The sequence below is a fragment of the Lissotriton helveticus genome, chromosome 5_1 (genome assembly GCF_964261635.1).
Source record: "Lissotriton helveticus chromosome 5_1, aLisHel1.1, whole genome shotgun sequence".
In the NCBI taxonomy this organism is placed as follows: domain Eukaryota; kingdom Metazoa; phylum Chordata; class Amphibia; order Caudata; family Salamandridae; genus Lissotriton; species Lissotriton helveticus.
In genome coordinates, this window is record NC_136065.1 from 89,260,625 (window position 1) to 89,278,909 (window position 18,285).

Sequence of the window (18,285 nt, forward strand, 5' to 3'; positions counted from 1 at the left end):
ATTGTTCATAGGGGGGGTGGGAGGTGGGTGGCGTGTGGCGTAGCGGAGCTCCACAGAATTCTACGGAGTTTGTTCTCTATTCCGTGGCCCTACGCTTAGCCCTGCTACGCCCACTACATCTGGGGTTAGTCATGTGATCCCACGATCTGCGCTGCCACGTGACTCATCTCCGAATATTATAAACTGTGCGGCCACGTGACTCCGTTCAGAATATTATAAAGTGCGCTGTCATGTGACTTCGTTCAAAGCACTATAATCTGCGCTGTCACGTGGGTTCAGAATATTATAAACTGCGCTGTTACATGACTTAATTCAGAATATTATAAACTGTGCTGTTACGTGACTCAATTCAGAATATTATAAACTGCGCTGTCACGTGACTCCGTTCATAATATTATAATCTGTGCTGTCACGTAACTCCATTCATTGGTACTCTAAAACCTTGCCCCTGTGACAACTTCTCAGAGCAAGATACCTTACATTTTATTTTTTCTGTGATTTTTATCAGTCCTTGTGCAGAAGGTTTATATTTCTGTTGCTCAGAGATTGCCATTTCACCCAAGTTATGCCGGCTTTACTGTACCTTCAAATGTTATCCTCCCCTATGGTCTGTTTCAGGGTTGCAAGCTTTTTAACAGGGGCTACCAGGCATAGGAAAAAGCTGTCTTTGCAGTAGCCAGCCTGTTCTTTCTTGCCTTGTGCCTAGGGCACATTTTATTGTCAACATGTGCACTTTGCGGGATATACTGTTCACTGTATCTGGTCTTCAGCACTCTACACTTTACATAATATATCCCCTGTAACTTCAAAACCTTTTTATTGATATAAATGATGTTCCTATTTACTTTTTATGACCATGGTTTGAATCTATGTTGATTAAATGTATCTTTTTTTAACATGTTTGCTTTTATGGCTTTTAGTTGCCGAATAAAGAACCTTTTGACTTGACTCCATTGAGAATATTATAAACTGTGTAGTCACGTGAGTCCATTGAGAATATTATAAACTGCGCTGTCACGTGACTCACATCTGACTATCACAGATTGTACAAGAGGAGGTGGGAGCAGCTCCCCAATATTTTCTAACCGGAGATAGAAATGTTTAATGAATCTCAGATTTGCCAACATTCGCTCCTAAAACACAGTCACAATTTACCATTGTCTGTGGAATCTGATTTCACTGTGTTTGTTTCTCTGTTTTGCAGGATGTGAGCAGCACCCTGAGCAGGTAAGGCTGGTTTATTATCCTCCTCTCAGTGAGTAAGAGTGTGTCTATCCACTACATGTATGTGAGAGGACCTTAATGACGTCTTCCACTGTCTGCTCACAATGTAACCTCCTCACAGGATGCATCAATAAATGACCTCTGGACCACTTCATGAAATGATGTGAGATGCCGCTGGACCACACAATCACTGTCCTTGGTTTTGTCACAGATTTGCAAACTGACCTTACTCTGCGTATTAAAAAAAGACATAAACATTGAGGATGGTGGTCAATTACTCCTCAAAGTTTGACAAAAAGGGAAGAAAAGGTATATAAAAAAAATGAAGTATCAAACTGATCGATGTTCCTCTGAAATTGTGATTATTAGGCGGGTAGATCACTAGGGTGGGTATTAAGCAGGTGGATCACTAGGGTGGTTATTCAGCTGGTAGATCACAAGGGTGGTTATTCAGCTGGTAGATCACTAGGGTGGGTGTTAAGCAGGTGGATCACTAGGGTGGTTATTCAGTTGGTAGATCACAAGGGTGGTTATTCAGCTGGTAGATCACAAGGGTGGTTATTCAGCTGGTAGATCACTAGGGTGGGTATTAAGCAGGTGGATCACTAGGGTGGTTATTCAGTTGGTAGATCACAAGGGTGGTTATTCAGCTGGTAGATCACAAGGGTGGTTATTCAGCTGGTAGATCACTAGGGTGGGTATTAAGCAGGTGGATCACTAGGGTGGTTATTCAGTTGGTAGATCACAAGGGTGGTTATTCAGCTGGTAGATCACAAGGGTGGTTATTCAGCTGGTAGATCACTAGGGTGGTTATTAAGCAGGTAGATCACTAGGGCGGTTATTCAGCTGGTAGATCACAAGGGTGGTTATTCAGCTGGTAGATCACTGGGATGGGTATTAAGCGGGTAGATCACTAGGGTTGTTATTCAGCTGGTAGATCACTAAGGTGGGTATTAAGCAGGAAGATCACTAGGGTGGTTATTCAGCTGGTAGATCACTAAGGTGGGTATTAAGCGGGTAGATCACTACGGTGAGTATTAAGCGGGTAGATCACTAGAGTGGTTATTCAGCTGGTAGATCACTAGGGTGGGTATTAAGCGGGTAGATCACTAGGGTTGTTATTCAGCTGGTAGATCACTAGGGTGGGTATTAAGCGGGTAGACCACTATGGTGGGTATTAAGCGGGTAGATCACTAGGGTGGTTATTCAGCTGGTAGATTACTAGGGTGGTTATTCAGCTGGTAGATCACTAGGGTGGGTATTAGGCGGGTAGATCACTAGGGTGCCGTCCACTTCACAGTCCTGGACTCACCCCCAACTTCTAGCAGTCTTATCTCTCCTCCCACAGACACCCATCCAGTCACAAAAGACTGCCTGTTCTGTCATCATAACCAGGACCTAAGACATTTTGTGGAGATAAAGCCTTGGATATTACATTCCTCCCTTTTACCCGATAAAGTTATCCCGATAGATGCACTTTAAGTGTGATGCTGAACTATAACCGGAGGCGCTTCCTCTGCGCGCTCACTGTGGTCCACTATTGGGAGTCACATGAACTGCTCCAATTCTCTTTTTTTGGGCTACACCATAGATATAAACTCTGGTTGTGAGTGTGCCAGCTGCTACCACTCAAATTCACAGGCGGCACAAGCGTTCTACACTTTTAAAACCTGTGACCATACCTAAAGGGTACATTTATCCAATATTGAATCAGGAAGGTTACATGCGGAGCCGTACGAACACTTCCAAAAAATAAATCCCATAATGAGGTACAGGCACGGAGACCTCCCCCTACTTCTAGTGCTGGGTGCGAAGCAGGTACTCAACAGGGATCGCGGATGAGTATGGGATTGGAGCCAGGTATATAAATAACCTAATGCTGTACAGGCACTGATGCCTCTCCCACCCCTCGTGCTGGGTGCGAAGAAGGTACTCCTCGGGGGTCGCGGATGAGTATGGGATTGTACCCGGGTACAGCGCACTGACTGAACCCTCTGTATCTCAACGTATGATGGCGAGGATTAGAGAATCCGTGCCTGAAAATAATTGATCCATCATAGTGCGAATGCATAAGTGGATCTTATGGATCCCTCACTTGATTAATCTCCATGCTGTTCCCATGGGATCCCTGACAGGAGCAATGCCCGTGTGGATCCTATGGATTCCTCACAAGAAGAATGTACAGGCAGATCCAATGTATCCTCCATAGGAGGAATGCACAGGAAGATTCTATGCATCATTCACAAGTGTAATGTGCAGGCAGATTCTGTGGATGCCTCATAGGTGCACAGGCACATCCTATGGATCACTCACAGGACCGAAACAAGAAGAACGGTGACACAGGCCCTCGTCAGTACAAGACTGGACTACGGCAATGCGCTCTACGCAGGAATCCCAGCCAAATACCTACGACGTCTACAACGCATCCAAAACGCCTCCGCCCGACTGATCGTCAACGTCCCCTGCCGCAGCCACATCACCTGCCACCTGAGAGACCTACACTGGCTCCCCGTCAACAAGAGGATCACCTTCAAGCTCCTCACCCACGCACACAAAGCACTCCACAACGCCGGACCAGCCTACCTGAACAGCAGACTCAGCTTCTACACCCCCACCCGCCAGCTCCGCTCCGCCAGCCTCGCCCTCGCCGCTGTCCCCCCGCATCCAACGAAGAACCTCCGGCGGCAGATCCTTCTCCTACCTCGCCGCCAAGACCTGGAACACCCTCCCTAGCCACATACGGCAGACCCAAGACCTACTCGCCTTCAGAAGACTCCTCACGACCTGGCTTTTCAAGCAGTAGCAGCACCCCCCCCTCCCTCCCCTCCCTATAGCGCCTTGAGACCCTCATGGGTAAGTAGCGTGCTTTACAAGTACTCTGATTGATTGACAGGAGGAATGCACATGTATATCCTGTGGATCTCTTGGAGGAAGAATGCACAGGCAGATCCATTGGATCTACATAGGAGGAATTCCCAGGTACCTCCTATAGATCCTGACAGGAGGAACGTAAAGGCAAATCTTATACATACCAACACGGGAGTAATGCAGAGGCAGATCCTATGTATCCTTCACAAGAGGCATGCCCAGAGAGATCCTGTGGATGCTTCATAGGAGCAAAGCCAGATCCTATGGATCACTCACAGGAGTTATGCACAGACAGATCCCATGGATCACTCACAGGAGGAATGCACATGTACATCCTGTGGATCCTCCATAGGAGGAATGCACAGGCACAGCCAATAGATCCTTTAGAGAATAACATACAAAGGCAGAGCCTGTGGCTCCCTCCGAGGAGGATTGCACAGGTAGATCCTATGAAGCCCTCTGAGGGATTGCACAGGTAGATCCTATGAAGCCCTCTGAGGGATTGCACAGGTAGATCCTATGAATCCCTGGGAGGGATTGCACAGGCAGATCCTATGAATCCCTCGAGGGATTGCCCAGGCAGATCCTATGAATCCCTCGAGGGATTCCACAGGCAGATCTATGAACCCCTCGGAGGGATTGCACAGGCAGATCCTTTGGATTCCAACAGAGCAGTCCAGCCAAAGATAGAAGGAAGGATTCTCTGCAATTACCGGCGCATAGAATTGGCGGTGTATAGTAATGTCTACATACTCCTGTGTACGGTGGAATTATTGTGTGTTGATCTTTCAAATGTGGTAGAACAGCAATGATGGAGTGCACAGTGGCAGGGACTGTGTGCTGGTCTTTTCAAGGTTCTAGAGCAGGGACGAAGGGGCTAACAGTGTAGGGGACTGTGTGCTGAACTCACGGTTCTAGAGCACAGATGAAGGAGTTAACCGTGTCGGGGACTGTGTGCTGAACTCACGATTCTAGAGCACAGATGAAGGGGTTAACCGTGTCAGGGACTGTGTGCTGAACTTGCGGTTCTAGGGCAGAGACGGAGGGGTTAACCGTGTCAGGGACTGTGTGCTGAACTTGGGGTTCTAGAGCAGAAACAAAGGGGTTAACAGTGTCAGGGACTGTGTGCTGAACTTGCGGTTCTAGAGCAGAGACAAAGGGGTTAAGAGTGTCATGGACTGTGTGCTGGTCTTTTCACGGTTCTAGAGCAGAGATGAAGGGGTTAACAGTGGCAGAGACTGTGGGCTGAACTCACTCTTCTAGAGCAGAGATGAAGGGGTTAACAGTGGCAGGACTGTGTGCTGGTCTCTTCAAGAGCTCTCCTACGCCGTGGTCCCCCCGCACCAGAAAGACCAGATCGGGAGGCCGCTCCTTCCGCACGGCCAAAGCCTGGAACAACCTTCCGTTCCACCCCAGACAGACATCGCTCCCCATCTTCGCAAGAAACCTCAAAACCTGGCTCTTCGACAGACCCATGCGCGTATATTGATGGTAGGGGATTTTAACGCTAAAATAAATAATAGTGCTGCTATTGTCTATTCTAATACGGATTTGGAGATGGTGTGGGATATTCCAGAGCCTGTATTTCCGGCTCAGTTAAAATCTGATAAACGAGGCCTTTCCCTTTTACAAAATCTTAGGAATCTTGATTTAATATTTTTGAATGGTAGATTTCCAGAGGACTCACCTGCTTCTTATACTTTCAATGGTACCTATAGTCAGACCCTTATTGATTACATGGCAGTTTCCATTCAACTGTTTAGTGCGTGTACACAGTTTAAGGTGCTCCCCTCTACGATGAGTGACCATAACATTTTATTAGTACAGATGGTTATAAATACCGAGAAGCCCGAACGCTGGAATCAGAGGAAGGAAAATGTCACCTATTCCGGAATACTGGCCGTACCTATTGGTCATATAAGGCACTGCCGAACTTCCAGAGGGTTTTCAAGAATATTGCATTTAGGCCTAGTCTGGAGACTCCGATTGTGAGATATGAGAGAGTTTTGGCAGCAATCAGAAAATTGGGAAGAAACAAAAAAGAGATGAGAACCTCCCCTACAGTATTAATCTCATGGGAAATTAAAAAACTGAATAAGGAAATTAACAAGTTGATTAGACTCCAATTCAAAGCCCCTAGCTTAAAAATTCAGGGAGAGATTCATAGACTTAAACAGGTATGGAATAGAAAAAAGTATCAGATCGGAGGAAAGTAGAAGATGAAAAATGGGTAACTCTTCGTGAAGTGTCCTTATCCAGGGACACTAGAAAGTATTGGGCATTGATAGCGAAGTTTTGTGATGGTAGAGAAAAATCCCAACCCATTTTAATCTCCGAATCTGAATGGTCTACGTATATTTCCCAACTGTATGCCCCATATCAATTAACCAGTGTGAGGGAGTTCTTAAGAACCCAGAATTGGGGGTTGACGTAGGGGAAGCAACAGAATTGGAAATTGTAGAGTATATTAAGGGATCAAGATACTCTGGGGCAATGGGACCAGATGATGATCCAGTTGCCATAATAAAACAGGATAGTGAAGATTGGGCAACATTTTTACATCCATTGTTTGCTTATTGTTATGACAATGGACACATCCCGTACTCCTGGAAAGGAAGTATATTGGTTCCTTTATATAAGAAGGGTCCAAGATATTCCCCGTCTAGTTTCAGTCAAATTTCCCTCTTAGACGCAACGGGGAAACTGTTTGCGAAGAGTATTCTTGGCCACTTGCAAGAGTGGGCTTTTGGAAACAACCATATACCCCTGGAACAAACAGGATTTCGCAAGAATAGTGGCACTCTGGACAACATTTCTGTTTTACAAACTTTAATTGAAAAATATCCTATGGGCCGAGGGGTCCCGTTGTACACCGCTTTTATAGACTTCTCCACAGCATTCGATAGGATTGATAGGGGGATGCTGTGGAGGAAATTGGTGACAATGGGGATCCCAGGGAACCTTTTAAGATTAATAATTGCACTTCATTCCTCTACGTGGACACAAGTATTATTGGGGGGATCCCAAAGTCTATCAAGGAAAATATGTACCCACAACGGGCTAAAGCAGGGGTGCCTTTTGGCACCTTTACTTTTTTCTATTTATATTAATGATCTGCCGAGTAGTGTGGGACGGAGTAAAGGTGACCCCCCCCCAATTAGGTCCTCTTAAATTAAGTTGTTTGTTGTATGCAGATGATGCAATAATAATGGATCTAACACCAATTGGGCTGCAAAGAAGATTGAGGGAGCTGGTTAAGTACACAGAGGACCATTTTTAAAAAATAAATATTTTAAAGAGCAAAGTCATGATTTTTAGTTATCAAGGGTGTAAAGTGAGAAAAAACCTGAGTTGGTTTTTGGAAAGGGAAAAACTTGAAGTTGTGAAATTTTATCCATATTTAGGAAAAATATTCTCAAACAGGTGCTCTGCTAGCAGACATATGGACCATTGTAAAGGGAAAGCTATTTCACAAGCATCTGCAATTAATCGCCTGTACATGCAATGTGGGAAAATACATTTTTCCCACATCATTGCGGTGTACAAAATAAAAATACCGCCGACATTGAATTATGCAAGTGAAATAGTAGATGAGTGTGAATGGGCCAAATTTGAGAAAGTGGAAGGAAAGATTTGGCGCCAAATATGTAATCTGAATTATGCTGCGCCAATAGCGGCACTTAGGCTCGAATTTGGTCTACTGTCAACATATGTGTTATCAATGGCTGCCTGTTTAAGATGGTGCAATGCTTTGAATAATAGCCCCGATAACCTATTGAGGGCAGCATTGCACAGAAAAATATTTGTAAATATGAAGGGGAAAAGCGTTATTTTTAGAAACTACATAAAGGCTTTAAGTATGTTCAGTATAGATAAGGAAGGGGCAGCAGTTTTATGTAAAACCGTGTTAAAGCAGATAATTAAGAAGTCAATCTTTGTGGTCTCTCGTGAAAGAGATATGATACTATGTTCATTGAATGGGAGAATGGACTGTATTGCGGGGAGTTCTATTGTTAAAAATCCCCAGCCATATGTTCTGTGGAACCTGGAACATGGTGTTCGTAGAGTTATTCTGTTGCTAAGATTGAATTTATTACCCCTGAGAGTTGTAACAGGTGTCTGGGAGGGTATTCCCAAAAATGAAAGATTTTGTCATCTGTGTAATTGTGGAATACAAGATCTGAATCATGTTTTGATTGTGTGCCCCGCACTTCACGCAATACGACGAAGATACTTAAGGATTGCTTTTTTAAAGTATAATATTTATACAGCTGAACAGGCCCGTAATTGTCTTATGTCCCCTCCATCTGAACTGATGTGTTTTAAAAAATTTCGGTTTTTTAAAGAATTTTTAAATGTCTATTAGGATTGTAGGATTGTAATATTTTTAAGTGAAATGAAAGTTTGAAATACCTTCAAGGTAATTTATCTTCATTTGCTGCTATATCTGTTAAATGAAATTGCACTAAGCACTTGCACTTTTTCGTATGACATGTAAATAGTTGTTTAATGTTTTGGGGTTGAAATGTCTGTATAGCTGCTAGGGGAGCGTTGGTAATATCTCTGCCAAATTTTGCACAGAGCATTTGCACTTTTCTATGTTAATGGTTTGTTTTTCCCCTTTCGCTAAACTCGGATTACATTTGGTATTGTTTTGTGTGTGCATCTTTAAATTCAGGTATTTCTTATTAACTCCTCTGTGTACTTCTTCTTTTTTAGGTTCTCCGTATTGCCCATATTGTGTTTTTAACTGAAAAAAGATCTTTTGTATTGATATGACGTAGCCTAGTGTATAGTTTAGTCCACTGTAGGAAAGGTTCTCTCCTTCAAGTATTGGGATTGTAGTATAAAATTGTACTTTTACTTCACATTTCTGTATGTAATGAATGATGTTTTATATATGTACTTTATGTGGAATTCTTCGGAATTCTAAATCATAATAAATACTAATTGAATTGAATTGACAGACCCCTGTCTTTGAAGGACTGGAACCTGCGACCCTACCCCCACACCTCAGCGCCTTGAGACCCTTACGGGTGAGTAGTCACGCTTAGCAAACACCTGATTGAAGAGTAGTGGTTCCTAGAACACCCACACAGGATGCATGCTGGTCTCCGCAGTAACCTTGGTTCCTAGAACACCCACACAGGATGCCTGCTGGTCTCAGCAGTAACCTTGGTTCCTAGAACACCCACACAGGATGCATGCTGGTCTCTGCAGTAACCTTGGTTCCTAGAACACCCACACAGGATGCATGCTGGTCTCTGCAGTAACCTTGGTTCCTAGAACAACCACAAAGGATGCATGCTGGTCTCAGCAGTAACCGTGGTTCCTAGAACACCCACACAGGATGCATGCTGGTCTCAGCAGTAACCTTGGTTCCTAGAAACCCACACAGGATGCATGCTGGTCTCCGCAGTAACCTTGGTTCCTAGAAACCCACACAGGATGCATGCTGGTCTCCGCAGTAACCTTGGTTCCTAGAACACCCACACAGGATGCATGCTGGTCTCTGCAGTAACCTTGGTTCCTAGAAACCCACACAGGATGCATGCTGGTCTCCGCAGTAACCTTGGTTCCTAGAACACCCACACAGGATGCATGCTGGTCTCAGCAGTAACCTTGGTTTCTAGAACACCCACACACAGGATGCAAGCTGGTCTCATAGAGTTAATCGGAGTTCCTAGAAAACCCACACATATAATGTATACTTGCCTGATAGAGGTGCCAGCCCTTCCTAGAACACCCACACACAGGAGGCATGCTGGCCTGATATAGATAACTGCAGTTCCTGTAACGCCCACACACAGGATGTATGCTGGTCTCAGCAGTAACCTTGGTTCCTAGAACACCCACACAGGATGCATGCTGGTCTCAGCAGTAACCTTGGTTCCTAGAACACCCACACAGGATGCATGCTGGTCTCAGCAGTAACCTTGGTTCCTAGAACGCCCACACACAGGATGCATGCTGGTCTCAGCAGTAACCTTGGTTCCTAGAACACCCACACAGGATGCATGCTGGTCTCAGCAGTAACCTTGGTTCCTAGAACACCCACACACAGGATGCATGCTGGTCTCAGCAGTAACCTTGGTTCCTAGAACACCCACACAGGATGCATGCTGGTCTCAGCAGTAACCTTGGTTCCTAGAACACCCACACAGGATGCATGCTGGTCTCATAGAGTTAACCGCAGTTCCTAGAAAACCCACACATATAATGTATACTGGCCTGATAGAGGTGCCAGCCCTTCCTAGAACACCCACACACAGGATGCATGCTGGTCTGATATAGATAACTGCAGTTCCTGTAACGCCCACACACAGGATGCATGCTGGTCTCCGAGGTGCCCGCACTTCCTAGAATTCCCACACGCAGAATGCATGCTGGTCTGATTGAGGTAACCGGGGTTCCTAAGACACCCTGGCACAGGATCCATGCTGGTCTCCGAGGTAACTGCAGTTCCTAGAACACCCACACACAGGATCCATGCTGGTCTCAGAGGTAACCTTGGTTCTTAGAACACCCAGGCACAGGATTTGTGCCGGTCTGATAGAGGTAACTGCAATCCCTAGAACACCCACACATGATTCATGCCAGTCTGATAGAAGTAACTCTGGTTACTAGAACACCCACACATGATTTGTGCCGGTCTGATAGAAGTAACCCTGGTTACTAGAACACCCACACATGATTCGTGCTGGTCTGATAGAAGTAACCCTGGTTACTGGAACACCCACACATGATTCGTACCGGTCTGATAGAAGTAACCCTGGTTGGCGGGGGCGTGGCTTAGGAGCCTCTGGAGATGGCCGCGTTTCACGGGAGCTCCGTCGGGACGTAGGAGTTCGAGCTGCTTCCAGGACTTCATTTGCACTTTCGGACCCGGATTTTGGTATTTTCCGGCGTCGGAAAGGATGCTGCATGCCTTGCTGCCACGACCGCTGCGCCTTGTAAGAAGTTGCCCTTCATTTTGATGTTTATTGTTGCCGCTCTCCACAGCAGCGTCGCGGCCGCCATTTTGTTTTTCGGCGCCTCCACGTTTTCCCGCCTGCACCCTTTCTCTGATGCATTTACCTCACAATACCTCGACAGACCTTCTACTTTTCGGCCATAAGTCTGGTGTTTTCCTCTCTTTGCCCAGCGTTTGACATTTTTTGCTTGTTGGCATACATGGGTGTTTTTAAAGCAGAAACTGCAGAATTTTTGTTTATTTACGCCAGTTGGTTCTCTAAGGTGCCTTTATCGATTAGGAAGTGGTTTTGCCTTCACTTCTATTATGGCTAAAGCACGTACTAACCGCAATGGGTCTTTTCAACCAAAGGATGCAAGTTTGGAGGACTTTAATCCTTTTAATGCCTTGCAAGACTCTAAAGAACATTCCCTCATGGATTCTATTAACTCTAAGGGGTCTGCTCCTTCGGTGTCACGCTTGAATACTAAGCAAAGCTCTAAAGCGCCCCTTACTGTACCAAATTCATCCTCTGTACAAGGCAAGTGAATCAAGGTAAATCCTCCATCCCCACCCCCTGCATCATCCACCTTGAATTCCTCAGACCTCATTCTTGAAGAACTACGTGCCCTTAAACCTCACATGGAGGAAACTAATCTTCGTCTGCTTAATCTAGAGTCCAACTGGTCCGTCACTGAACAGAAAGTTGGAGTGTTGGAGAACCGTGTTGATCTTATTCAAGGTCTTGCGGATCAGATTCCACCCATGTCTAAAGAGATCACACATCTTAAACAGCAGGTTGAACAGTTAGAAAATTGCAATAGGCGCAATAATCTGCGCATTTATGGTTTAGTAGAAGGTTTGGAAGGTCCGTCACCGCTTTCCTTTTTTCAAACTTTTTTGCCAACACTTCTTGGTCTGCCTGATTCTCCAGTTTTGAATATTCAGCGAGCGCATCGTCTTGGTCCAAGTCCATCGTCTTCAGCATCCTCCCCCAAGCCTAGGGGAGTTATTTTGTACTTTCTTAAATATACTGAGCTACTTCGTGTGTTGCAAGCTGCTAAACAACGGGGGAAGATCATTTGGAATGGCTCTACACTATTTTTGCCCAGGACTATGCTAAAGCTACGGCGGATCGACGTAAGAAATTCCTGCATATGAGGCCGGCGTTACGCAGTTTGAATGCAAGATATGGTTTATTCCATCCCTGCCTTTTCAAAGTGACATATAACAATAAAACCACCACATACGAAGATCCTGCTCTTCTTCAACGGTTCCTGAATAGCTGCAGAGTGGATGTAATGGGCATTCCTCAACCATGAAGTCTGAAGCCTCCTTAGCATGATTTTTTTGTCCTTCTTCACTCTCTTTTGTCTCCCGTAGTGTCTCTCTTTATTGGTGATTTTTGTCTTTTATTTTGCTGATACTTATTTTTTGATGTAAATTCCTCACCTATATAGAGGTTGTGGCTTTGCTTGTGTTCGGTTGTAGGCTTTGTTGTAAGTTTTCCCTTGTTATTAAAGTTCTTTCTCCCCTTTTCTCTCCCCTTCTAGGTGGTTTCGTGTATGGTCCCAATTTGTTTTCTATCTTGTGCGATGCTTCCTGGGGTTGTTTCCCTCTCTGCAGTCTCGTCGTGGAGTTCTCCCGTCTTTCGTTCCATCTCCCTCATGTGGCTTCACCATCCCTATTTTTTCTGTTTCCCTGTGGTATGTTTTTCATATAATGTACTTCTCCTATTTTTGTTCTGTACTCTTCCCTTTCTTTCGCTTTCTTTTTTCTCTATCTTCCCTCTTTTTCTTTTATCTTTTTCAATCTTTTCCTTTCTCTTATATTTCGATCATCTTTTTCTCTACGCTACTCTTCTTCCTTTATTTTTCTCCACACACTTCCGCTTTATACTTCTTTATCTTCTGCTAACATTGCTACCTTGTGGTTTAGTTGTATATTTTGCTGGTTACTCATGTTAATGTTGCTAAGTATCGTGTTATTCGATATTGCTGATAAGCTTAAATGTCTATTAATGTAATTTCGCGGAATGTCAAAGGTTTGGGGCCCCCTATTAAGAGACAACGTGTTCTTTCACATTTAGCACATTTGAAGGCTGATATAGTTTTATTGCAAGAAATTCATGTTAAGATGTTGAAATAGCTAAGTTACGTCGTAACTGGGTGGGTCATGTTTATGCCTCTCCGGGCTCGGGGAAGCGTAATGGGGTTGCAATTTTATGCCATAAACGTTTAAGCATTCAACTTCTTTCCCAAGATAGTGATACGGAAGGTAGATGGGTGGTGGTTTCGTTATTGGTTAATACAATTCCTTTGACCATTTTCAACTTATATACCCCTACTTTTCCTGATAAATTGTTTTGGCCTTCCATCCTCCAATCCTCTATGAACTATACCGATGACTACTTTATACTTGGGGGAGATTGAATTTATGATTATGGACCCTTTTCTAGATAGGAAATCCAATTCTCGTTTTTTCCTCCTTAGGTTCACACCCAATTTTACTTGTTGATTCCTGGAGACTTTCCAATCCAACATTACAAGAATATACATATTTCTCACCCGTCCACTCCTCTCAATCACGAATTGATTATCTCTTTATTTCCAAACCTCTATCACAACATATCACTCACTTTGACATTGGGTCTATACTAATTTCTGACCATGCCCCTGTTTCATTAGGTCTGGATTTACTCCCTCCAGTTAAAGGTACACGAAGATGGCGATTTAATACTGCCCTTCTTTTGGACACATCTTTACTTCTGCTTTCCTTGATTTTGCACCACGCTTTTTTGCAGAAAATGAAACGCCACAATCTTCTCCTCAATTAATTTAGGACACTTTTAAAGCTGCTTCTAGGGACTTTATTATTTCTTATGTTGCTAAGAAACGTCGCCTTGCACACCAGTCTTTATCTTCTTTAACTTCTCAGATTAAACAATTGGAGCTTTCTTATCACTCAACCAAATCTCAGTCGGTCCTTACTCAACACATTAATGCTAAACTTTCTTTTAATAAATTAACTACCAATTCGACCAATTTGTTTTTACTTAAATCTAGCGCTAAATTCTAATCTGCACAAAACAAGGCTGGGAACATTCTTGCCAATTATCTTAAAGTCAAAAAAGAACGAACAAAAATTGATTCGATTGTTTCCTCTTCTAATAATATCCTTCATAAAGATGAAGATATTTTAATTGAATTCACTACTTTTTACCAAAATCTTTATACTCCAGAATCTCCTCCCGTACCCTCCGACATTGATCAGTACTTATCCTCTATTCCTCTTCCACAATTGGCTGATGTTGATTTTTCTTCTTTAGATAAAGATATTATTCCCAAAGATATTTTAGATGCCATTCATGTGCTTAAAAAGGGTAAAGCACCGGGTCCAGATGGATTTTCTATAGAATTCTATTCCCATTTTTCTTCTTTTCTTGTTCCCAAACTTCACCAATTATTTTGCTTTTTTATATCATCTCAGAAATCCGAAGGTACTTTCCAAGAAGCTCTGATTTGTCTCCTTCCTAAGGAGAACAAAGATCACACTCTCTGTAAAAATTATAGACCTATTTCATTAATTAATTTAGATTACAAAATATTCGCTAAGATTTTAGCTCTTCGTCTGGATAAAATTCTCCCACACTTGATAGGTAGTGAGGAATGCGGCTTCATCAAGAGTCGTCTTCTCTCAGATAATACTCGCCTTTTCTTTAATGTTCTCAGTAAATCTCCCACTTTCAAGCATTCCTTAGCTGCAATTGCATTAGATGCAGAGAAAGCTTTCGATAGTTAACTGGTCTTTTATGCTTTCTACTCTCTCTTGGTTTGGTTTTGACTCTAAATTCATATCTTATATTTCTCTCTTATATTCCTTTCATAGGTCTTTTATTTTTGCTAACGGTCTTGTTTCTTATTCTTTTCCTCTTTTTCGTGGTGTTCGTCAGGGATGTCCTCTTTCTCCTTTACTTTTTATTCTTGCTTTAGAACCGTTTTTGTCAAAAGTTAGATTAAATAAAGATATCTCTGGTTTTCCTTATGGGGATAAGCAGCTTAAACTCTCTGCTTATGCAGACGATATTCTTTTGTTTATTTCTCATCCTCCAACGTCTATTCCAGCTTTTTTATCCAAAGTTTCTTCCTATGCAACAGTCTCTGGTTATAAACTTAATGTTGATAAGTGTGAAATTCTCCCTCTTAATAAATATTGTTTCCATGCTGATTTTTTAATTTCATCTTTTCATTGGAGTCCTACTAAAATCAAATATCTGGATCTTGAGTTTACTCCTTCTATTAAAGATACGGTGGCTTTAAATATTAAGAACCTAATCAGTACTATCACAGACTCCACGACTAGATGGCACCCTCTATTTTTATCCTGGTGGGGTAGATTAGACTCTATTAAAATGATGTTGGTCCCGGTGATTTTATTTTTTCTTTCTAACCTTCCCGTTAATCTTCCTAAGTCCTGTTTTAAGAAAATGTATTCTGTCCTTTCAAAATTTCAATGGCAACACAAGAAAGCTAGGATGTCTTTTGCCAAACTTAAACGTCCCACGTTTCTAGGTGGAGTTAACTTTCCAGATTTCGTGGCCTATCATTCTTCATTCTTCCGTTCCCATTCAACTTCTTTTTTATTAGATTCGGAGTCCGATTTCTCCTCACTTCCGATATGGGTTGCAATTGAATCCTCCTTCTTCCATCCTTTTACTTTTAAAGAATTTATTTCTCTCTCTCACGTTCCATCTAGGATGTCTCTTCCTATTCTTAAAACTACTAGAAAACTCTTTCTACCTTTTTTCCTTAATGGTCTTGATGATCGAGCTCAATTTTTGCAATCTCCCATTTGGTACAACCCTTTTGTTAAACTTAAAAATAGAACATTTTTCTGGAAGGATTGGCATTCTCTTGGTCTTAATTGGGTTTATCAATTCTTTCAGGATGGTCTTTGCCTTTCTTTCTCGTCTCTCCAGTCGCGTGTCTCTCTCCCTCAATCCTTTCTTAGTAGATCTACTCTGCTGCGCGTGGTTCTCCAAACGTCATATAACTCCTTTCTTACTCCTTCTCCCCCTGTAGCCTCCTCTCTTACTCTTCCTTTTCTTTTGTCTTCGCCTTCGGCTTCACAAATTTATAGAAAATTACATGACTTTCCTCTAGTTAGAGATAAATCCAAGACAGAACAAGATTGGGAATCTGACTTAGAAGATACTTTTTCTAGTTAGTTATGGCATGACATATGGAATAAAATAAGAAGATCTTCGAGCGCAGCTAATACTACTCAGACTTTATTTTTTTATTATAATAGGCTTTTGATCACTCCTGCCAGATTACACACTATTGATTCATCTATTCCCTCCACATGTTGGTCTTGCTCCAATACATACGCAGATCTCAAACATATGCTTTTCACTTGTCCTCTTATTCATTTATTTTGGTCTAAAGTATGGCAGCAAATTAATTCTATTTTCGCTACACAATTTCCTTATTCAATCACTCACATTTTCCTAGGTAGCTTATCTGACTTATGGTCATCTATGGCCTTTAATACTTCTATTATTGACCTGCTCTTTGCGGTGGCTTTTCAGCAGATCACTAAATCTTGGGAAGATACATCAAGCGTCTCTTTTCAGGCTTGGTGGTATGGTGTCTGCTACAATCACAGATTGGATAGAGCATATGTCTCCCCTCTATCTCTTGCTATTAAGCGTGACCTCTTATGGCTACCGATTACTAATTTTCTTGATGTATCTGCTCAATTTCGTTCATTACATACCCCAGCTATTGAAGAAGTCCCCAAACCTCCATGATGTTGATTTTGTTTCTATAGAAATATATGTGTTTAAGTTTAAGTTTAAAATATTTGTTGAGCGCGACGTACACCTGGGCGGTTTCTTGGCGCTAAAATAGCAGGCAGCCAGCTGAGCAAAATCAGTCGCTAAGACATAGACTGAGAAGGCGAGCAACGCTTTAAGGAAGAAGAGCCTGAGTAAATAAAAAAGTCTTCAAGGCTTTGCGGAAGCTGGAATACTGAGTGAGGGACCTAAGATGGAAGGGGAGAGAATTCCAGAAAATGGGGGCAAGAATGGAAAATTTCGAGCCACCCTGTTTTTTTTTCCGGAAGCGGGGAACTGCTAGAAGAAGTTGTGCCGAGGAGCGGAGGTCTCTGCCAGGGACATATGCTTTGATGGCTGAAGATATGAAGAGAGGGGCCAGGCCCGTCCTGGCCTGAAATGCCATGCAGCCTAGTTTGAACAGGGCGCGTTCCCGCACAGGGAGCCAGTGGAGGGTCTTCAAGAGGGGAGAGGTATGGTGAAATTTGGGAAGACCAAAGGCAAGGCGGGCCGCCTGGTTTTGCACCAATTGCAGTTTACGCAGGCTGTACTGAGGGATGCCATTGAACAGGATGTTCCCGTAGTCCAGGCGGGACAGGACCAGTGCGGACATAATTAGTTTGAGTGCAGAGAAAGAGAAAAAGCGAGAAATAGAGCGGATAGTGCGAAGAGTAAGAAAGCAGGAAGAAACCACCGAACCAATCTGGGAGTGCATAGTGAGTTTGTCATTTAGCTTAATGCCAAGAGTCTTAACAGAGGGGACAGGGGTAGGAGGAGAACCAAAGGAAGGGGGCCAAAATAGAGAATTCCAGGGACTGGAGCAACCACCCGTCACCACAAGTTCCGTCTTATCGGGATTGAGTTTCAGGTGGTTGAAATTCATCCAGTCCCTGATGAAAGATATAATAGATTGGAAATTAGAGATAGAGTCAGGAGTAGAGGACAGGTTGAAGATGAGCTGGAGGTCATCGGCATAGTTATATACCGTGACCTCCAGCTGCTGTAGGGCAAAGATAAGAGGCGCGATATAAAGATTGAACAGTAAAGGAGAGAGAGAAGAGCCCTGGGGAACACCGCACTGGACCTGGCAGGGGGTAGCTGAGAACTCCCCAAGATGAACCGCCTGGGTCCGGTCCCTCAGAAAGGACGAAAGCCAGATAAGGGCTGAGCCTCCTATGCCCGCCGCCTTGACACGGGAAAGCAAGATGGAATGATCCACCGTGTCAAAAGCGGCGGACAAGTCAAGGAGGACCAGCGCCTGGGATCTGCCTAGGTCCATACTCTCTCTGAGGGTGTCTAGTACTGACACCACCACTGACTCTGTCGAGTGCTTGGGCCGAAACCCAGCCTGACACGGAGCCAGCCTCCCATTCTCCTCGACAAAGGAGCTGAGCGCAGATGTAAC

The 18,285-nt window shown here is 43.5% G+C and overlaps 1 protein-coding gene across 2 annotated transcripts in view; it reads left to right on the plus strand.

Annotated features, from left to right (window-relative positions):
* LOC144752980 (E3 ubiquitin-protein ligase TRIM39-like) overlaps positions 1 to 18,285 on the plus strand; it is a 134,693-nt gene that overhangs the window by 50,085 nt on the left and 66,323 nt on the right. The window contains exons 2-3 of one of the 2 annotated variants that reach the window (XM_078640789.1): positions 1,205 to 1,227; positions 12,598 to 12,750. In XM_078640789.1, coding sequence (XP_078496915.1) covers positions 1,205 to 1,227; positions 12,598 to 12,750 — 176 coding nt within the window. The remainder of the gene's footprint in view (positions 1 to 1,204; positions 1,228 to 12,597; positions 12,751 to 18,285) is intronic. The other variant, XM_078640790.1, reaches the window with a different exon arrangement.